We start from the raw sequence: 23392 nt of genomic DNA, 5'->3' as shown, positions 1-23392 counted from the left end.
TTTATTGTAAAGATGCAAAATGGTACTAGGATCCCAAGTTCCCTTAATTGAAATGCCTTTTGTCTGTGGATCTCTGCCTTTCCATTTTTTTCTCAACTTTCTCGCCCTAAACTGACACTAAAAATAATTATTAATTATCCTACATATTATATTACGTATTATAAAACGGCAAGAACACCAATATATATTATTATTTGTTTCCCACTTTGGGCAGCTCTGGTTTAGAGCATACTGACACCTTTTTTTTTTTTTTAAACGTATTTGTTTATTTCATTTATTATTACTTTTCTCTTTTTATTATTATTATTATTATTATTCATTTTTTCTATTCTTTTTTTAAATTTTATTTAAATTTTGAATGCTGATGTTTTCTCTAGTGTATTTATTGTGTTTGTTTCTAAGCTCAAATACTGGTTTAACTATTCGTAATTACAAACTGTAAATTGCAAATACGAAAAAAACCTTAAAAGAAAGGGGAAAAAATAACGTATAAAAAAAAAATATATATATATATGTTGTTGATGTAGTACATATACATATGTACTATGAATCGTGTGTGTAAGTGTAAGCAGAAAGGAAGATAGACCTCTTACTACCTATTATGGTCAAATAATTTTGATCGATTAGTTGTTTGGTCTATTAAATGTCAGAAAATGGAGAAAAATGTGGACAAAAGCCCGAGATGACGTCCTCAAATGTCTTGTTTTGTTTGTCCACAACTCAAAGATATTCAGTTTACTGTCATAGAGGAGGAAAGAAACCAGAAAACACGAGGTAGTGCTTTCAATAACTGTCATATCTTGTGTCATGTAAGAAACTGTAAGATAACTCTGTGTAAGCTATAAACAAACTTCCACGCTCAATAAAAAACATAAATCTAATAATAAAATGTCTCTCCAGCGGCCCTCACTAATGCGTCTGCTCGTGTCTGAGCGGTGAAGATGTGTTCGGGCTGCAGCTCCGTGGCGTTCTCCGAGAGTCAGCTGACCTCGCAGCCGTAACAGCAGCTGTGGCAACAGCTGACACAGAGAGAGAGAGAGAGAGAGAGAGAGAGAGAGAGAGAGAGAGAGAGAGAGAGAGGACCTGACTGGCTGCTGCTGTCTCACCATCGAGATCCCGCCCCCGTCCGGTGGATCCCCATGGGACCTTTATTCAGAAAAAATATGAACGATAGTCAACCTTTAAGTTTTAGTCCGTCGCCATCTTGGTTTTTGGCCGTCGCCATCTTGTTTTTTGAGCCGTCGCCATCTTGGTTTTAGTCCGTCGCCATCTTGGTTTTAGTCCGTCGCCATCTTGGTTTTAGTCCGTCGCCATCTTGGTTTTTGGCTTTTGCCAATATTTGTTTGTCAGCCGTTGTGTTATTCTATGTTTAATATTTAACACTACAGTATCCATGGTAACGATGGAGCTATAAAAGCTCATCACTGGGGGGAACGAGTCAGTATAATCTAAGAGACCGGGTCTCAGGTGAACGGGTGTCCCAAAGTGCGAAGCACATAAATCCATCTTGAATCGACATCGGAGCCGTCTGCGGTTCGTTGGGAATGTAACATTAACCGTCAGCCGTCGGTCTACAATCAAACACAACGCTGCCTCCGCTATCAGCGGTACAAAACAACGTTAACGGGCCGTTATGAACTGTGTTTAGAAGTAAATAGAAGAAAGACCTCCTGTTACATATGCTCATTACACAAATGTCTGAAAATCTGCACCTAAAAAATATATTTTTCTGTGACCCAAAACTCCGTTAGCGTGCGGACGCAGAGGAAAAGATCCATTTTTGAAAAGGGCCTTAATTGACTCTAACATTGACACGGCATATTTTCTCTTTCCCTTCTCTGAACCGGCCGCTGCTGAAGAAGAAAAGCCTCGTTTCTGGAGCAGAAGTCAAATTTTTTTTATTTGTTCAGATGTATGTCTTTATTATATTTCGATACCCACTGAAATTCCTCGCCGCCGTGGAATGTGGGTGCAGACGACCACAGAGGAGACGACCACGCTCGCACTCGGTGTCAGTCAACGCTTATTGTGTTGACACTGTCGACGTCTGCTGAGCGGCGCGGCCGCCCAATACGGACCTGCGGCGGCGGACAGGCCCGGGTTCAGACCCTCAGACGGTGTGTGTGTGTATGTTTGTGTGTGTGTGTGTGTGTGTGTGTGTGATTTTGTGTTTCTGTTCTTGTGAGGACCGCAGCTCAAATCCTACAAACTGAGGACAACAGTTGTTTTCAGGTTAGGGCTTGAATTTAGGCTCAAGATTAGGATTTGATTTTGGTAAATGCTCTGTTAAGGTCAGGGCTTACAGACAGAAGAAAGTCTTCACAAGTATAGTAACACAGTCCTGAATGTGTGTGGGCTTCAGCCCCTCAGCAGAGCGGTGCGGGACAGACAGTGGTCGTAAAGGAGCTGAAAAGTGTTTCACACTTGTGCAATAAAAGGCTCGAGTTACCGTCCTGTCAGGGCCGGGAGGCGCAGCCAGGCCGGGTGGTGCCGGTGAACCCCAGCCAGCCCAAGTTTCTGAGCCCAGACAAAAACACCTTTCTCTGGGCACAGGAGCTGGCGGCTTGGCCCCGGCTCAAAACATTCCCCTGGCGGAGGGGGGAGGTTCATTCACGTTTTGGCCCGAGACTGTTTTGTCTAAGATACGCAGGACACGTTTGTAGTCTTTGGGTAGTGTTCGGGGGAAGGTGACGTGCGCGGACGCACAACTCCATGTTTTCTCCTGAAGTGAAAGTGGAACGGGATATGTGGGTTTGGAATTGGATTAGTGGTGCTAGACCGGAGTGGGCCTTGAAGTATGTGCCAGTCAGGGTTTTTTGTCAATGGTCGGCTTCTGCAAAGTGCATATCACGTTGAGGCTCTTAAAGTTCCAGTTAAAAACATTTCATTTTATTTTCAAAATATTACAAAATTATCAAAAACAAACAAACACTATACTGAATATACAATGTTCCAATAAATAACAATATATTGATAAAAGTATTCAACAGAAATATTACAGAGTCTGAACAGTAGGGGTGGGAAAAAAATTATTAATTTATGTAGCCGGATTTTATTTTATGATTTTGAAATAGATGTTTTAATGCCAGAATCGATATATTTGCTTCATCTGAGTCTATGTGGAGGTAGAAGGAAGTTACCGCTTTTATTGTTGTAGTCTGAGTAACGTGACGTCATATCCCTTCCGTATCCGTCAACCAAAACAAACAGCAGCGAGCCGAAACGAGAAAGTAGAAAACGTTGGAGGGTCAGCGTGGATACGACCTTCACCCTCACATGTTAAATCCAGCGTGGTAAACACTACACATCCAGGAAAGGATGGAAACACTTTGGGTTTCACACATTGACAGGAAAAGCAGAGCTAGACAGAGCAGAGCTAAAGCTGCATGCTAACTTCTGAAATAAAGTCAGAACGAAGGCTGAAAAAAGTCAGAAAAAGGCCAAAATATGTCTGAAAATGATTTTAAAAAAGGCTGAAATATTTCCGAAAAAAGGCCGAAAAAATGCCAAAGTATGTCCGAAATATGACAGAAAAAAAGGCCAAAAGAAAGGCAGACATATGTTCAAACAAAAGTCTGAAAAAAGGCTGATATATGTCTGAATAAAAATCTGAAAAATGTTTCCAAAAAAAATCGTATCACGGTAACGTGGCGGTGGAGCCGGCCGTCACTCTCGTCTCCGTGGTCAAATGGGCCGACGCTTCAACTGTAGAGCACCCAGATACTGACATTTGTGTTTTCTGCATTGAAACGGCCCCGATGGAGCTGACCATGGATGGATAAAGAGAACGGAGCTGACGGGAGAGCTAGAGACCACCTTGGAGAAGTTAGACACGTGGGACTACGTCCGCTTTTCAAAATAAGATGTTAAAGGGAACTGTATATACAAAATACATCTATGGAAATAAGATTGATGGATTATATTCACCAGAAGTATAAAACATTACATGACCCTTATAAATTAAAAATAAATACCACTTATTTGAGAGGGAAATGTCGTTGCTGGAAAAGATTTGATAAATAATGCCTCACAATGACGACATACATGCTGAAAATCAAACATTTCTACTGGATTCATTTAGAGATTTTCCAAAGTAAAAGTTCCTAGAAGTGTATGATTCAACCTCTCCCCATGGTCTAGTGTTAAAAAAGATAACAAAAATCTCAATAAATCTTAATATCGAGTCTTAATACATGTCAAATCAGCACCCAAGTATGGACATAGTATTGAATCGGGAGAGATCGTCCCAGCTCAACTGAACAGTGCACATTAGGGACAGAAGTCTTCGCTGCTCCGTCGGTGAACCAGAGTTAACAGAGTCCACCTGCTGATACAGAAACACATCAAGATGCTCCAGTCGGGTTACAGACGGACGTCTGGGCCGACGCCGCTCCGACGTCTGATGCTCCACACGACACATTTGGCACCTCGAGGACGTATAAAATGTGCTTTACAGTCTTGTAATTCTCATAAACAAATTCAGCCGCGTGCTTCCTTTTCCCTGAGAGAGAGACGAGGAAGGAGGAAGAGGAGGAGGGGGACGGGGGACGGACAGGACAGACAGAGGCGAGCAGACGAAGGGTCTCCCCCGAGGAACATTTCTAAAGACAATTTATATATTTTGGAGAGATAAACCATCTGCCTGTTTGTTCTCCTCGTAAATTTTCCAGTCAGTTTTACTGGCTTGTCTCAGCCACCGTCTCCCTGTCCGTGCTGTGTGTTCTTTCGTAGCGTTGGACAGATGTGTTCTCGTCAGGTCTTCGAGGGCACCTGAGGCCTGATTCGCCTTTTTTGTTCTTGCTCCTTAAATTTTATAACCACATCAGGGTGCTTGTGTGTCTTTTTACCTGCTAGCTATGCAGACGCTGGTGGATTCCTAAAGTCGCTCGCTGACCTTAAATATTCTACCAGCCAAAAATGTTTTTTTTTTGGAGTAGAAAGGAACGTCCACATGATGGTTGGTTTCCTGCTGAAGAAGATTAACTTACCAGCCACGTACAAGTTTATCAGCATTTTGGCTGACAGTTATTTGGTGATTTTCCGACCGCTACCGTACGCCTTCGTTCTTCAGGATGAAGACCCTCCTCCTACGTCAGAGGTTCACTTCCAGCCGTTCATCTCTTTGAGCTTGCTGATGCTGGTCCCTTTGACGGGCGTGGAGGGTGGGGGGTTGTAAAGAGGCAGGATGGGGGTGCTGCAGCGTCGCGTCCACAGCTTCTCGGTGGGGATTGTCCACACGGTCCGAGACGAAGACTTCTTCTTCTTCTTCGCCGTCTTGTCTGTCTTCTCTTTAGTAGTACCCGGGGACATGGACTGGAGAGGGGACAAGCAGGATTAGGGCGGCGACATAAAAGAGGATGAATAATATTCATTTTCTATCGAGTGCAATCAAGTCTGTCCTGTCCTCACACATGACCTTCAGCACTCCTTTTTTATTTAGAATCAATAAACTAAAGCTGTCAAAGTTAACGCAAATTCGTTTTACTGTAACACCGCTAATTTCTTTAACGCAATAACACAACTTGCGATTTTTAAGGTTGTATCGGTTCAGTTTTAAAGCTAGAGTGAAGATCCTGGCATCATATGAAACTATAAAACCTAAAGAATCCATCGGTACCAACCATGTCATACTAGCTTGTCATGAAGGAGGTTAACTAATGATCCAAACTTACGCAAAATTTTGGCGAGGAAAAACTGTCATGTCCATTTTCAAAGGGGTCCCTTGACCTCTGACCTCCAGATCAGTGAATGTAAATGGGTTCTATGGGTACCCACGAGTCTCCCCTTTACAGACATGCCCACTTTATGATAATCACATGCAGTTTGGGGCAAGTCATAGTCAAGTCAGCACACTGACACACTGACAGCTGTTGTTGCCTGTTGGGCTGCAGTTTGCCATGTTATGATTAGAGCATATTGTTTTATGCTAAATGCAGTACCTGTGAGGGTTTCTGGACAATATCTGTCATTGTTTTGTGTTGTTAATTGATTTACAATAATAAATATATACATACATTTGCATAAAGCAGCATATTTGCCCACTTCCATGTTGATAAGAGTGTTAAATAGTTGATAAAAGGTACATTTTGAACAGATAAAACATGTGCGATTAATCATAATTAACTGTTTTAACGGACAGCCCTAATAATAATAATAAACATAACTTACGCAGCAGCAGAGAGCCCAGCAGCTGAGCTTGGCGGCGTTTCGTCCCGTCCCTGCGTAGCGGTTCTTCTTTGGCAGCAGCAGGACGAAGGACACCGCCAGAGACAGATGGTAGAAGCTGTGGACGTAGGCATAGTCCCACTCCTGCACCGAGGAGAATACAACACATCACATCCTAGTCAGGGTGATTTCATGTCTTTAATGCTTACATTTATATCAACGTATGAAGATACGCTGCATTTTTAAATAGTTGTATAGCAATGAAAAACACTAAATATGTTGATAAAAGATAAAGCTGCACATGAGCAACATTATAGGATACTTTAATAATCCCTGAGATAATCCAAACTGCCTCGCCATGATCTTGGCATTTTATAGTATTTACATGTTGGGATTAGTTTTATTTCGACGACAGTCACCTCAAAGTAGAAACGCAGCATCAGAGCGAGAGCACCGAAGCAGCAGCCCGGACCGACCTGCTGCGTGTACACCTTCTTCTCTGGATACACCGCCCTCAGCTGCTTCATCTTCTGCAGCTGAAACACCATCATTAACAACCACATCCACACATCAGACACACACGAAACTCAACAGAGAGATTTGATTGATTTGATGGCAAGAGTGGAGAAAAAGAACAGGTGCATACTATTTTGGGTTTCTACTAGAACATGTTTACATTTTTTAATGTTCAAAAAACACTTTATTTTTCTCATACTGGCTGCTGCTGGCCCTCTCTGTTGTGATTGGTCAACCGAACCAAACTCTTCAGACTCCGCTCCAGCTCCGCTCTAACTAGCTTTGTTTGACGGCGCGCCAAACTAGCTGCCAGGCAGGTATTATGCAAATGTGTTACTTGGTGACATCACAACGTTACGGACAGCCCAGTCGCAGAGCAGTTGGTGAAATAGTCACGAAATTTAATGATTTGAATCGTGTACATAGACGTGAATTTCACGTTTTTTTTTCGTGATGGTCAGCACGAGATCAACATGTCATCCACGAAATTGTGAAGCGGGAAGTATAAAGAGCATCAAACGCCACGTAGGGAGGAGATCGGGGTGGATGAATGTGTCAAAACACACGGGACTTTCGCCAAGGAGACCGCTGTTCGAGTCCCGTGTGAAACCAGAAGTCAAAGTAGATTTATTTGACACTCAACTTCGTACTTACGTCACAGCACCCTCAGTGTTATTTTAACCCAAACCACGATCTTTTCCTAAACCTAACTAAGTAGTTTTTGTCACGTAACTTCCGTACTTAAGTTACGCCTCTTCCAAACCACGATCTTTATTTTGAAAAGACTGGAGCAGAAATTAAAACGAGAGTCACGTGTTGCTGGACATTCGTAGGAAAAAGCACAAAAAATCCGTTGTTGAAAGTCGTGCTGAGCGTGGCGTGCAGGAGCGGTGTTTCTGTAGGAGAGAGGAACTCGTGGACATTGGGCTTTGTAACTTTGCAGACCTTTAACGTGCACAAAAAATACACTATATAACACACTAAAGGAAAGGAATAGGTCTTCTAGGAAGAGAGAACAAGAAGAATGAGAAAATGAATTGCAGAAGAGAAGGGAAAAGGAGAAAACTAAAGTAAAAGTTGTTGCAGGTGGAGATCATTAGAAGAAGAAGAATGATATGAAGGAGATGGAAGAGAATAAGGAGGAGATGGAGTAAGAAAGACAGTGGAGAGGACCGAGACGTTTATCACCTGCAGTACATTAACACCAACCCTTCCCAGAAGGACACTCACCCATTTGACAGTGATGATGAAGACGGCCGATCCGATGGGTCCGGAGTAGATCCCGTAGCCCCAGCGGTCCTGGTAGATCCTCACTGCAATGGACAACACTCCGAACATGGTGATGCTGGAGCGCTGGGGTTCATCGAAGTCGCCCAGAGCTGAGACAAGGAGACACATACTGAGACACGTGAGACAAAAATAAATGTAAACTGCAGTGACACATTTATTATTCCAAGTTGGTCTGCTCTCTGCGTCAGAAGACAACGGATGAGCATTATCCTGTCAGGCTAATTCTTATCACATTAAGACCAAAATCACACGAGTCCTCACTTATCAAGGGACCCACGGAGTTGTTATAACTCTGAAGAATCAGCACCTATATGAGATATGTTAAGAACTGAAATCCTGCATTTCAAAATGTGAAAAGAAAATTGATTTTAAGTAACATTGTGAAGGATCTGGCGTTATCTAGCAGTGAGGTCGCAGATTGCCGCCAACAGAAGCCTCTCCCGTGTGTAGAAGAACTACGGGGGCGAAGGCGAGAACGCGGCTGGCCCTCTCTAGAGCCAGTTGTAAGAGTAGCGTAGGTTCTTTGGAGCAGTGAGTGGTGAAGCAAGAGAGAAAGCGGCGGCGGCGACGGCAGTGAGTGATGATATCAACTTTGACCCCAGCCGTTCTGGGTTACTGTAGAAACGTGGCGGGGCAACGTCCACCATGATGTACATATAAAGGGCTCATTCTAAGGTAACAAAGACATATTGATTCTTATTTTCAGGTGATTATACACTAAAGGAAACATACTAATTAATACTATATTCCATTTCTGTTAATAAATCCCCCTGAAATCCTACACACTGGCCCTTTAAGGTAGCCTCAGCATCAGGCATGAGCCCAACAGTCCAAAAATGACACTAGCGTTTTTCCACAGTTTACATTCTGGCGTCTTCCATGAGGAATTTATCCACACATATACTGTATATATACTGTGCGTTGCACGTTATATAATATTTAACAGTAGAAGCATGACTCCAGACATCCTTATACAACAGTTTGTATATCTCATTGAAAGTCATTCCTCATTATTCGTGTGTTCAATTCCTGCTCTCACATGCATACAGTCTTTTCAAAATAAACTTCCGTCTTCACAGGAAACAACTTGGGTATGTTTAGGCAACAAAACTACTGATTTAGGTTTAGGAAAAGATCATGGTTTGGGTTACAATAACTACAGAAGTGGAGTTATTTTAGTACGAAAGTTACGTGACAAATAAATCAACGTTGACTTCTGGTTTCACACGGGACATGAACGCTGACTCCTGGGAGAAAGTCTGGTGTTTTTAGACCCACCCATCCACCTCGACCTCCTCCCTACATAGTTTGTCCCTCTTGATACTTCCTGGTTCACGATTACGTGGATTAAATATGCATTCATTTTGTGAGATATATACGAATTACAAATAATGAAGGACTAAGGATAGCCAAATATCCCGGAGACCTGGACTCAATCCAAACCACACTTGGTAATATGTTTAAACCGAGCTTGGATCTGATTATTAGAACACCCTCCGACACAGAGGGTCAGTGACAATCAGTGGAGTCAGCTGTTGAAGCATTTGGCCCTTCACAGCACCTGATTTAAAGCCCCTTGATGCAAAACCTCAGGGGCTTATGGGTAGAGCATGACTCAATGTGTGTGTGTGTGTGTGTGTGTGTGTGTGTGTGTGTGTGTGTGTGATCATATGAGAGAGTAAAAGCATGTCTGAGCACATGTGAGCTGAACTCAAAGACACGACACATGTCATCAACAACTGCTGCAGGCAGAGCTGCTTGTTTCTAACTTTGGTCTGGGAGGTTGGCGATGATGAATACCAACTAATCAGCAATATTTTCTATTTCATTTTTAGTGCTTGCTAGCTTGACTTTACACACACACACACACACACGCACACACGCACACACACACACACACACACACACACACACACACACACACACACACACACACACACACAGATACAGTAGCAAGTTCCAATTTTCCCTACTATTATAAGCTTGTAATGAACACAGGTGGACGGAGTGGTAGTCGTAGTGTGAGCAGGATCTTAGTGTCTTTCTCACGGACTAACTAGTATGTAAAGTGTGGCAACAGACTGTAAACTAGGACTCACCGATCAGCGTGACCCACATGGAGAGAGCCGTGCCGTAAACGCTGAAGTACTCCAGAACGTCGTACCTCATGAAACACAGGATGGAGAGGCCCGGTCCATCACACGCATGGTAGATCTACAGAGAGACAGTCACGGCATCAAGGAGGTTAACAGTTTGGTAGAAGAAGTCTCAAATCAATCTTTACATACGGTCCATCAAGTTGTTGAAACACCTGAATATGTGAAGCTCTGAGACTTATGTAATCCATGTAATTGTGAACCGGGAAGTATAGAGAGCAACGAACAAAATGTATGAAAAAAAGTAAAAATAAAAAAAAAAGCTGAAAAATATTTGAAAAAAAAGAAAAATGACAAAAACAGTCGGAAAAAATGTCAGAAAAAAATCAGAAAATGTACGAAAAAAAGTAAAATAAAAAATGTTCAAAAAATATCGGGAAAAAAGTAAAAAAAAAATATCGGAAAAAGCAAAAGAAAAAAAAAATCCGAAAAATATCTGAAAAACAAACAAAACAAAAAATGACAAAAAAGTCAGAACGATTTACGAAAAAAAAAAAAAAAAAAATATCCGAAAAGTAACGGAATAAAAGTCCAAAAAAATAATAAAAAAATAATAAAAGCCAGAAAAAATGTCCAGAAAAATTATGAAAAAAGTAAAAGAAATAAAAAGGTTTGAAAAATGTCTAAAAAAAAGTAAAAAAAAAAAAAAAACCTAACAATTTCACAAACTTCTGTGAGACTGAGTTGAAACAGAAAACAGAAAAACTTCACATGAGCAATTTTTCAACAGCTGCAAATTCAATCACCACCATTTCTCACAAACATCCCAGTCAACATTCAGTCCGTCACATTGAAAACCAGAACTTACCACGGTGAAGAACATGGTGAAGAAGTAGACCATGGCCTCCATGTGGAAGCCCCTCTTGGCGGCCACGCTGGCGGCGGGCAAAAACACCAGGCTGCTGACGGTCGGAAGCAGCATCTTGGCGATGAATGCACCCATGGTGGAGATAAATAAAAACTGAGAAGGACTGTAGATGAGAGAAAATATTCTTTGGGCTTCCTCAGTCTTATGAAGGAGATAAGCTGTGGACAGTCCGTGGTGTGTTAAAGGGCTGAATTAATAAACTCTCCTCAGGTCCTCTTAGTCTTTACTGTGTGTGAGGACTGAATCTAGGACGTACACTCCCCACCCAGCTGTCCGGTTTGGCCCTTTAAAGTTTAAATGTCCCCCAGGCTGGTCGGTCCTCAGAGGCCTGGATGTGCAGAGTCATGGCTGGGCAGCTGTTTGCATACCGGGGCAACATGGGAGGGGCGTCGGGCTAGCATACTGGAGCATATCCAGCATACCCAGTGATTGTTTGTGGCAATAGACACTTTGCAGTTCAGCACAAACGACAACATGGTTGGTACCGATAGATTAATCAGGTTTTCTAGTTTCATATGATACCAGTATCTTCACCCTATAGCTTTAAAACTGACCCTACAACCTCAGAAAGATCGGTGGCCCGTCGGATTTTTAAGAGTTTAATTAAATATCGCAAGAAATTAGTGGCGTCAAAATGTGTATTAACGTGTTATTATTGTTTATTTATGGCTCACATTTTGAATGTCATTTTTCAGTGCTATAATTCATAAAAAATAATAACATAACATAAAAATGTTATCAATAAGACCTTTAAGTCTAACTATGTTTTTTTTTTTTTTTTTACTAAACCTAACAAGTAGTTTTGTTGCATCTTTTGTTTTGTTTCAATTTACAACGTTAACCATGTTTTTAAAACTGTTTGAAACTGTTTTTTGAGCTCCCCGACAAAAGCCCCAGATCAGAGGCAAATCAGTGTTGGCTCGCCGCTCACACATCAGCACTCGAGCGCCATGCTCAAAGACGCTCGCACGATGCCTCACAGACACATCCCAGATATCTATCATGCTAAATATCTGGACCTGTCGGGGGCTCCGGCCACGAGCTACAGCCAATGAGAGCGCGAGACACGCGTTGAGGGTAAACCTGGTGGAGGAGGGGTCGCCTGTAACAACTGTACTGTATGTGTTGCAACACGGAGCAATGTTGTTGTTGCACCAAGAGGAATAAATAGTAAAAAAGATGCGTGAAATTGGTGGTAGTCTGGAGACGTCATCGGGAATCCCTCCTGATGAAATATCTTCAACGACTTCAATCCAATCCAAATTTATTTTTAAAGCACATTTAAAAACAACAAAAGTTGACCAAAGTGCTGTTCAATTTTAGATAAAAATTTAAAAACAACACAATAAAACACTAAGACCAATATAAAACCAACAGGACATTCAAATAATGAAAGCGTTAATACCAATAGGAAAGGATTAAAAAAGCGAAGAGACACAAGCCAAGGAATAAAAGAGCATTTTGAGGTTTTTCTTTAAAAACAGGCAGTGTGGGGGACGGCCCAACATGTGGAGGCGGAGCGGTCCAGAGCTGAAAAGGCTCAATCACCCCAGAGCTTTAACTTTGACCTTGGGACAGTCAGAAACAACTGAGTGTCCATGATAAAAGATGATTTTAAAAGGTCTGAGAGATGAGTTGGAGCCCATTTAACGATGTTAATAATAAAATCTTAAAATCGATCCTAAAACGCACAGGGAGCCAGTGAAGACGAGCTGCCGCGTTCTGAACAAGCTGCAGGCGAGACGAAGAGGTTCATCACAATAATGGAGACGTGTGGAGATAAAAGCATGCTCAACCTTTTCAAAACCATTAAAAGATAAAAAGGACTTAACCCTGGATAAAAGCCGCCAACCGGGTTTATTACAAGACAGGAAGTTGTGTAGTGTGAACGTGGCTTTTTATACCACAAGAACTAAGTGTGAATATCTGTTTATCTGTGCCATTAGAGAGAACTGACCAGTGTGTTGAGCGTATTATGTGCCTGATATCTGCTCCTCCTCTTAGTGAGACCTTATTTGACTGTGTCGTGGATGAGCGTCTGAAATGACCCCATGATGGTGGTGGTGGTGATGCAGCAGTTGCTAGTCTCCTCTCAGCTGTTACACCTGCTCAAGGGCTGGAGGCAGCGACACAAAGGGTGCAGTTATTGCTGAGGGGTTTCACCCTCCCACGCCTCAGATTCTCCGAGTGCTTCAGTAACCCGAAACTCCCAGACCTGATGCTTCTGGAAACGCTGCCGTGGGGCCTCACCACGCCCTCTGCCGGGAACCTCTCTGCACATTTAAACCTCCTGGCTGCAACCTCTGTGTGATCCCGTCTAAAACTGACCAGTGTGACGTGTGTTTATAAAGTTATGAATGCTTGAAGGGGAAAAATATAAGTGCCAGTACTCCTCTTACGAAAAATCAGTATACTTCAAGTTTATTTTATGAAGTCACAGTACGCCAAGGAGTAAAATGAAGAAGTGGTGGAACTGCATACCGGTGAGGACCGGCCCACTTCAGGCACCGGTTATGAAGTAGTTTATCTTGCACATTAGGGCTGTCAATTGATTAAAATATTCAATCACGATTAATCGCAAGATTGTCCGTAGTTAATCGTGATTAACTGCAAATTAATCACACATGTTTTATCTGTTCAAAATGTACCTTAAAGGGAGATTTGTCAAGTATTTAATACTCTTATCAACATGGGAGTGGATAAATATGCTGCTTTATGCAAATGTATGTATATATTAATTATTGTAAATCAATTAACAACACAAAACAATGACAGATATTGTCCAGAAACCCTCACAGGTACTGCATTTAGCATAAAACAATATGCTCAGATCATAACATGGCAAACTGCAGCCCAACAGGCAACAACAGCTGTCAGTGTGTCAGTGTGCTGACTTGACTATGACTTGCCCCAAACTGCATGTGATTATCATAAAGTGGGCATGCCTGTAAAGGGGAGACTCGTGGGTACCCATAGAACCCATTTACATTCACTGATCTGGAGGTCAGAGGTCAAGGGACCCCTTTGAAAATGGACATGACAGTTTTTCCTCGCCACAATTTAGCGTAAGTTTGGAGCGTTATTTAACCTCCTTTCATGACGAGCTAGTCTGACATGGTTGGTACCGATGGATTATTTAGGTTTTTCTAGTTTCATATGATACCAGTATCTTTACTCTAGCTTTACAATTGAGCCTGCTACAACCTAAAAATCACAAGTTCTGTGATGAAATTAATGGCGTTAAAACACATTTGCCTTTGGTTTCCCACTGCGGGACCCAGCAGGCCACTTCCTGTGAGAAGAATGTGCATGTGTCCTCCCCCACCGGTGGGTGCAAAGCGATTTGCTGCAGTAGAGGGTCTTCATTAGCACCACTGTCACTGGCAGCATGACCTTAGATGACCCCTACTCACCCTCCAGGAGTCAGGAGGCCAACAGAGGTCAAGTCGTGGGTGACCTTTGGAATGTGAAAGTGGGTCCCTCCATACATCCAGGACAGCAGGTGGACAGCGGCTGCACATGCAGATCTGTTTCTAACATGTTGGGTGTTTACATGTCCACATGTATAGACTGCTTAAGGATGGTCCACTCTAAAAATCATTATTATCATTATCATTATCTGCAACCTCACTGCTAGATGATCCTACACACTGCACCTTTAATAACTAAATAAATAAGAACTAGTGACGACTGTTGAACCCAGTGACAATGTCTTGATGGTAGTGAAATGACTTTGAGAATAAAATAAAGATCTTCAGTTCATTGGAAGGAATCTACAGGAGTCAAACGTTTATTTTGGCAGATGATGCTTCCTGATGAGTAACAGGACAAAAGATTTCCCACCGATAACCCCTACTGATATTCATCTGGGTAAAAAGGTAATCTGCAGCATCACTGAGAGAACTTTGACTAGAGAAGCTCGTCTCGTGCAGCTTTGAGACTCACTAATCATCTTGTTAGTTTTGATTTTTTTTTTGTTGTCCAGTAGAGTTCGTGGCCCGTCGTGACTCCCACCATCAGGACCTCTCAGTCTAAACACGGCGGGTTAGTGTGGGAATGTAGAGCAGACTTCCTGGACGCATCTGAAAAAACACCGGGCTTCCTTTTGATTCAGTAATAAATAGCCGTGACCTCTGAACCCCCCGGGGCCTTCTTTCACAAACAATCGGAGGGCAGTGCTGATGTTTCAGCCAGCCAGGATGAATGGGAACCAGCGTGGAGGAGCGCTTCACCTCAGTTCTGGTCGTATTTCACCGCGTCATCTTCACTGGTTTATTTTCATTGTTACTTTTAGTCCATCCGATATTTTATTGTTTTTTGTTTTAAAGTCCAATAAGACCTCCTATTTGCTCTTTTAATTATATAAAACAACTTAATAAGCAGGAAATTATATTTTTCCTACAGTTTACCCTGACAGAGAGTTCTTCTCTTTCATCAAACTTTAATTAAAAGCTAAGCCTTGTTTTTCTCTGGATGTCATCAGTCTCAGACCGAACTCAGCTGTCCACAACAGTTTATTACACATGAGTGAGATAATATTTAGTTTCATTCAACAATTACACCTACAACATGATTCATAGCGCAAAAAATTAAGCCAAATCACGACCCATAGTGGGTCATTTAAGGTGTAACGGTACTTTCCATAATGGACTTGCATTCATATAGCGCTTTTCTAGTCTTCCGACCACTCAAAGCGCTTTACACTACATGTCAGTATTCACCCATTCACACACTGATGGCAGAGGCTGCTAAGGTGCCAGCTTTGCCCATCAGGATCTAATCTAAATACTCATTCACACACCGATGGCTATGCCTTCGGGAGCAATTTGGGGTTAAGTGTCTTGCTCAAGGACACATCGACATGTGACCCGGAGCAGCCGGGGATCGAACCATCGACCTTCTGATTGGTGGACAACCTGCTCTACCCTCTGAGCCATAGCCGCCCCAATAGTTACAGTTAAGGGATAGTTACTGCAGTATTCTGAAGGAAAACTACTAACCCTCTGAGACCAGCGGGATCTCACTTTACTGTCTTTCAGAGGCTCTAGTAGGTTCACCTTTAGGAAGAGTGAAGCTACAGATATATGAAACTAGAAAACTTAAAGAATCCATTGGTACCAACCATGTCGTACTAGCTTGTCTGGAAGAAGGCTGCCATGGGTACCCACGAGTCTCCCCTTTACAGACATGCCCACTTCATGATAATCACATGCAGTATAATATATATATAGTGTTATTGTCTGCTATTCTAAAAATGGTATGTTTGAATATTTCTGCATACTGGGGTCCCTAAACAGTCTTAGAATCACATAAACTGGGTATCACTGTAAAGCTGAGACTCTTGTGGATCCAATGAGCCCAACTGTATTCATGTGTGATGATGTTAGTCCCCATAGGAGACATTTCATTGACCTCACGGTATAAAATGACCTGTGGTGACCTCTAGGATAATCACAGCCTCATGAAACTTTACAGCCACAAACTAGAGACCTAGAGCATTCAGAGGATGGATGGATCAAACTAGAGACCTAGAGCATTCAGAGGATGAATGGATCAAACTAGAGATCTAGAGCATTCAGAGGATGGATGGATCAAACTAGAGACCTAGAGCATTCAGAGGATGGATGGATCAAACTAGAGACCTAGAGCATTCAGAGGATGGATGGATCAAACTAGAAACCTAGAGCATTCAGAGGATGGATGGATCAAACTAGAGACCTAGAGCATTCAGAGGATGGATGGATCAAACTAGAGACCTAGAGCATTCAGAGGATGGATGGATCAAACTAGAGACCTAGAGCATTCAGAGGATGGATGGATCAAACTAGAGACCTAGAGCATTCAGAGGATGGATGGATCAGACTAGAGACCTAGAGCATTCAGAGGATGGATGGATCAGACTAGAGACCTAGAGCATTCAGAGGATGGATGGATCAGACTAGAGACCTAGAGCATTCAGAGGATGGATGGCTTTCCTAGCTAGATTGACAATAAGGTTTTTTTTCTGAGCAGTTTACACAACAGAAGTGCTCGCCATCCAATCGCCAAAAAAAAAGGCAAAATCCTGCAGAAATCTCAAAATGTCAAAACGGGTTTGATCCCAAATCACAGCATGTTTTTTTCTATGGTGTTCCTCAAGGTCTTGGTGTCTTAATGTGGTATTTTGGAGGGATTATTGATCATGTTTTATCAATTCTCCAGTGGTAAAAAAAATTGTTAAATTTAGCACCAAATCTGTGTAACAAATGGTATCAACCCAAAAATTGTTGCAACAACTTATGAAACTAGAACAACTTGACACACAGTGCTGAGCAGCAGCTCAAATTAATCTTCAGGTTCTCAGCTTTCAGATGATGTACACCACTTCAATGTGACATCTACTGTTGACCTGCTATCTCCCCTAAAGACCCCCTGTACCCTCCTAAAATAGACTAAAACGGGTCTATTGTGGGTCTCAGAGGGTTAAATATCACTTGAATTAAATCTGCTAATCCAAGGCACTTAAAAGTCAAACAGAACAGAGAAAAACTAACAAGGATTTACAGACAATAAAGTGTGCTAAATGTGTTCTGATATCAATATTTTCATCTGCATTCGATCACATCATGTTGTGATTCCTCCTGGCTCTGGTTCATGACTTCCACTGTAAATACTTTAGAGAAGCTCCCTGTTTCCCAGGAAAACGTCTGAGCCGTACTGGAACGGATGCCTTTCATATTTCCAACAGACACAAAAAAAACTCTGCTGGTTCCTCAGACCAGCCAGAGTGTACAGTGAGTGGGTTCTCAGTACAACATGTCAGTGCTGATTACTGTTCATTATGTAAGATATATATATTTTTATTTAGACTTACACTACTGCTACTGCTTCATGGGCCCACTGGATGCAGTCGGAAGTCGAGCCATTTTGGCTTCATGCTCCACTGAGCAACTTCCATAGGAATGAACGGAGCCCCGCCTCCAACACTGTATCCAGTTCTCTTTATAAACTGATCAGCCATAACATTATGACCACCTGCCTAATATTCTGTAAGTCCCCCTTTTGCCGCAAAAACAGCCCCGACCCGTCGAGGCATGGACTCCACTAGACCTCTGAAGGTCTGCTGTGGTATCTGGCACCAAGCCGTCAGTAGCAGATCCTTTAAGTCCTGTAAGTTGTGAGGTGGGGCCTCCGTGGATCGGACTTGTTTGTCCAGCACATCCCACAGATGCTGGATCGGATTGAGATCTGGAGAATTTGGAGGCCGAGTCAACACCTCCATCCACATGACGTAAAAGAAAACGTGATTCATCAGACCGGGCCACCTTCTTCCATTGCTCCGTGGTCCAGTTCTGATGCTCACGTGCCCATTGTAGGCATTTTTGGCGGTGGACACCGGTCAGCACGGGCACCCTGACCGGTCCCCATACGCAACAAACTGCTCCTCACTGTGTGTTCTGACACCTTTCTATCAGAACCAGCATGAAGTGTTTCAGCAGTTTGAGCTCCAGTAGCTCTTCTATTGGATCAGACAACACGGGCCAGCCTTCGATCCCCACGTGCATCAATGAGCCTCGGGTCTGACCCTGTCGCCGGTTCACTGGTTTTTCTTCCTTGGACCACTTTTGGTAGGTCCTGACCTCTGCAGACCGGGAACATCCCACAGGAGCTGCAGTTCTGGAGATGCTCTGACCCGGTCGTCTAGCATCACTATTTGGCCCTCGTCAAAGTTGCTCACATCCTTACGCTGGCCCATTTTTTTTCTATACCTACTAGGTTGTAAAAGTGAAAGTGAAACTTAAAAGCAACACGTTCTAACATGTAAAACTGAATGAAATGTCACGTTTTGAACACAAACAAAAAGGATTCTTTAAGTTTAGGCAACAAAACTACAACGTCTTTAGGTTTGGCAACAAAAAAACAGTTAGGTTTGGCAACAAAACTACAATGTCTTTAGGTTTAGGCAACAAAACTACAACTTATTTAGGTTTAGGTAACAAAAAAACAGTTAGGTTTGGCAACAAAACTACAACTTATTTAGGTTTAGGTAGCAAAACTACAACTTCTTTATGTTTAGGGGGGAAAAAAAATGTTAGATTTGTGGGTGTAGTAGGCCCCTACTGACCCACATCTATGGGGCTTATAGTGACTGATAACGCCTATTTAATAGCCTGACAACATTCTAATCGGCTGGGATAGTTGAGGGAAATTCAGATTTGGTCCCGTCAAATGAGACGGATCAGGATGATCTGTAGTAGAGGAAGATGGTAACAAAATACTATAAATTATATTTACAGTAAACACCTATAATGCACACATATTGCTAGGTATCACTGACGTATAAAAGCCGTATACCTTGCTGGTGTTTGTTGCCCCGTTAGAGAGAGAAACTAATGACACTGCACCGACTGCCCCGAACTCAGCTTAACTTGCAGGTTTTCTTCTTTTTTTTTAAAAGTATTTTTTCCACCCAAGTGTTTTCAGGAAGACGTGTGTTTTGTTTCACACATTTTAGACGGCACCTAAAGTGTTTTTTTATTTCATTTTTTTTTTCCTCTTTCTGCGGTTGTGTTTATAACGCCTTTAATTGCTCTTTTGTCTGCATGCGCCAACCCTAATGACTCCAGACTTTGCTGCAAATGGGCACACACAAAAAACACACCCATGGGAGTGTTGGAAGGCCTCGTGCAACACACTGTTTTTTTGTAGGTTGGTGGTGTTGTTTGGGGGGGGGGCGGGGCTTATTCCTCCGGTCTGGCAGCCTCCCTGAACTTAGTCTATCAGCTTATAAATCTGGCGATGGAGCAGAGCGGCGACTAATGTAGCCAACAGACACGCCGGCAGCAGACGTAGAAGAAGGAGAGGAATGGATGGAGGAGGACAAGAGGCCATGAAGGAAAGGAGTCGCTGCTACATACATGGGTCGAAACTCTGTGACCTGGATTATTAAAATGCACCACAAGTGTTCAAATCAACAAGGACTGAAATCATACGGATTATAACTATAACATTTTAAAATGGTGTGAATACATTCTGATCAGTATACGTGAACAGAATGAAATAAGAGATGAAGAACGTAATCGAGGGAACAAGTGCAAAGCTGCAAAGAGACAGCTGTAGAAACAGAGAGAAGTGAAGAAAGGAGAGAGGAAGAGAGGGAGGGGTGAGAAATAACAGCAGAAAAAGATAGAGAAAAACATGAGAGAGAGAGATTGTAATAAAGCAGGAGGGAGGGAGACAGACAGATGAGGAAAAAGAGGGGAAGACGACATGGTGGGCAGACATGGTGGTCCTCAGACGTCTGCTCGTCCTCCTCTCATCATTCACTCTTCTCTCCTCGCCTCTCATTCCTCCGTCTGAATCGCCGTCCTCCCATCTGGTTTGGGCTTCCTCTGTTTCTCAGCGTGTCTCGGAGAAAGAGGAATCCCGGGTTCACCATCACCTAAAGGAGCATTTCACCTGAACAGGAAAAGTAGATCGTGATGCAAAACAGTCAACTGAACAAATAAAATCTATTTATACAAAACACAAACTAACAACTGAAGACAGGAGTTTGTTCTTTATGACACGTTTTGACCAGTTCCTGCTGCATTTTCAAACTCACTAACTTTTGTTGGATCTTAAGTTCTGAACTCAAAGTGTTTCTTATTGTATAACAACCACAGACTGTATCTAAGAAGTGGACGTAGTCACCGTGACGTCGCCCATTGGTTCGTGGACAGACGTTTTGAAGCTTCGAGTTCAGCATTTTGGCAGTCGGCTTCCTGTTTTTTTTGGAACCAGCCACTGATTTGTGGACTACAGTTTTGAAGCCTCGAGTCTGGCATTTTGGCCACAGCCATCTTGGTTTTTGACCATCGCAATCTTGTTTTTTGGCCGTCGCCATCTTGGTTTCTTTAAACCAGCCACTCTTTTGTAGACTATGATTTTGAAGCCTGGAGTTCGGCACTTTGGCCATAGCCATCTTGGTTTTTGGCTGTTGACATCTTATTTTTTTGGAACCAGCCACTGTTTTGTGGACTACGATTTTGTAGCCTGGAGTGCGGCATTTTGGCCGTCACCATCTTGGTTTTTAGCCATTGCAATCTTGGTTTTTGCCCATCGTCATCTTGATTTTTTGGAACCAGCCACTCTTTTGTGGACTACAGTTTTGAAGCTTCGAGTTTGGCATTTTGGCCATAGCCATCTTGATTTCTGGCCGTCGTCATCTTGGTATTTTTGCAACCAGAAGTGATAAGAGAAGGTGGAGCTAAGTACAACCGTATCCTGAATAAGACATTTTTAGGTCACGGAGACACCCTTTAGCAACAGTATGTGATGAACCGGGCTTTTAACAATCTAAAATGTAAACCCAGACCGACAAGTCGACAAATTCGTATGAGTGTTAGTCAACTAAGAACTTCTTCTGTCGCGGACAGCGCTACAGAAAACCCGTCTGCGTGCAACCTGAGAAAAGTGAATGAGAAAGTGTCTCCCGGACGTTGATGTCTCAGCTCAGTATGGAGGCAGAGGACACTGATGTCTCAGCTCAGTATGGAGGCAGAGGACGTTGATGTCTCAGCTCAGTATGGAGGCAGAGGACGTTGATGTCTCAGCTCAGTATGGAGGCAGAGGACGTTGATGTCTCAGCTCAGTATGGAGGCAGAGGACGTTGATGTCTCAGCTCAGTATGGAGGCAGAGGACGTTGATGTCTCAGCTCAGTATGGAGGCAGAGGACATTGATGTCTCAGCTCAGTATGGAGGCAGAGGACGTTGATGTCTCAGCTCAGTATGGAGGCAGAGGACGTTGATGTCTCAGCTCAGTATGGAGGCAGAGGACATTGATATCTCAGCTCAGTATGGAGGCAGAGGAAGAGCACTGTGGGGAATACGAAGGTCCGTCTCTCCGTCGAGTGATGCTCTTCATCCCAACAACAGATTTATAAGGAAAGATGGAGGCAGACAGTAGGACGGTGTAAAGTTAAAGTCCATTTGGATACGATATAAACATGTAAAGTTTGTATTTGTGTGCTTCAGTAGACTTGAGAAGCTAATAAACTGTGATTCAGAGAGAGTGAAAGCAGCAGAGCTGCCAGTTGCTCCTGTTTAGTTTTTTTTCTTCTAACTCCTCTGATCCTCCCATCTCCTCCCTCTCTTCCCTCTGCTGCTTCTGCTCCTGCTGACTGGGGAGGAGGAGGAGGAGGAGGAGGAGGAGGATGACGAGGAGGAGGAGGAAGAGGAAGAGGGATGCAGGGAGAGCACACCTTACCTCCCTCCCTCCCTTCCCCTCTTTCTTCCTCCCTCTGTCTGTCTCTCCTCTCTTCACTCCACAGCGACAGCAGCCCTCACCAACACACCACAACACACCACCGCTGTCGCTGGCACGCTAACACACACACACACACACACACACACACTCACACACATACACGCACACACACGCAAACACACACACACACACACACACACACACACACACACACACACACACACTGAGCGGCATCCTCAACACAGACCGAGACGCCCTTGGACTGCTGCAGGCGAGGTGAGTGGGTAAATATTTGAAACCTCCTCTGAGAGTGTGTGTGTGTGTGTGTGTGTGTTTGTGTGCTTCATTGTGTGTTTTGTGATTGTGTGCATGTTCTTGTGTGTGTGTTGGCTGTTGGCATGTGTGCATGGTTTGTATCTGCTGTGTGTGTGTGTGTGTATTTATGAGGTAGACCAGAGCCAATGAGACTTGTGTTTTGCACCAGACCAAAACAAATCCACAAAATAATGCTGACTTTCTTTCAGGAGTGTGTGCGTGTGTGTGTGTGTGTGTTTTCATTTCGTGCAGGCATGCATGTGTAAATGTGTGTGTGTGCCTGGAGAGGCCAGAGTCTGTCTGGAAACTTGTCAGCTGTTGGGAGATGTGTGTGTGTGTGTGTGTGTGTGTGTAAACTGGTGAGGTAGAGGAGAACGTTGGTGCCAGTGTTACTTGTCAAACTGTGGATTCTGGTTTTTGTGGCTCTAAACTGTTACAGAGAATTACAGGATAAAATCTCCCCAACGTCTTGACTGTTGAGTTTCACTTTGAAAGCCTTCTCTTAATAGTGTATATTAGATCTAATAGTGTATATTAGAGCTAATATCAAACACATTTTGGGTCAAGAGGCTCAGGTATCAAATATCATTGTCCTCCGTCTGAGGATGCAAACGTTTATCACTTGATTTCAAATGTCTCGCCATCAAAGTTTAAATCTGGTTGAAAGTTTGTCAGATGTTTGTGTTACATACATACCATAGTTTCAACAGCATTTAAAGAACTGTTCTCAATTACCAGTTTATTAGGTACACCTAGCTAAACCTAATGTCGTCTAGTGCAACAGTTCTGCAATAAATCCGAGCTTCATGAAGGTTACAATCTTCAGTTTCTGTTCAAATTGTATTGCATCATAC

General features: G+C 42.9%; 2 protein-coding genes across 2 annotated transcripts in view; one reads left to right on the top strand and one right to left on the bottom strand.

The window, feature by feature from the left end:
* Positions 1–3893: 3893 nt before the first annotated feature.
* Positions 3894–11494, bottom strand: mymk (myomaker, myoblast fusion factor). The gene is made up of 6 exons (XM_037777938.1): positions 10936–11494; positions 10071–10185; positions 7912–8060; positions 6585–6701; positions 6169–6309; positions 3894–5313 (listed from the first exon to the last, which is right to left on the bottom strand). Exons 1-6 carry the CDS (start codon positions 11068–11070, stop codon positions 5101–5103), a joined length of 870 nt encoding a protein of 289 aa, XP_037633866.1. The 5' UTR covers positions 11071–11494; the 3' UTR covers positions 3894–5100.
* A 10792-nt stretch (positions 11495–22286) lies between these two features.
* Positions 22287–23392, top strand: part of adamtsl2 (ADAMTS-like 2) — a 31790-nt gene continuing 30684 nt past the window's right edge. The window contains exon 1 of the mRNA XM_037777858.1: positions 22287–22499. The gene's annotated coding sequence lies outside the window, so the exon portion shown is untranslated. The remainder of the gene's footprint in view (positions 22500–23392) is intronic.

Source organism: Sebastes umbrosus, chromosome 8 (assembly GCF_015220745.1).
Source record: "Sebastes umbrosus isolate fSebUmb1 chromosome 8, fSebUmb1.pri, whole genome shotgun sequence".
Taxonomy (NCBI): Eukaryota; Metazoa; Chordata; class Actinopteri; order Perciformes; family Sebastidae; genus Sebastes; species Sebastes umbrosus.
Note: the sequence above shows the minus strand (reverse complement) of the source record. Positions and strands in the feature narration are given on the sequence as shown.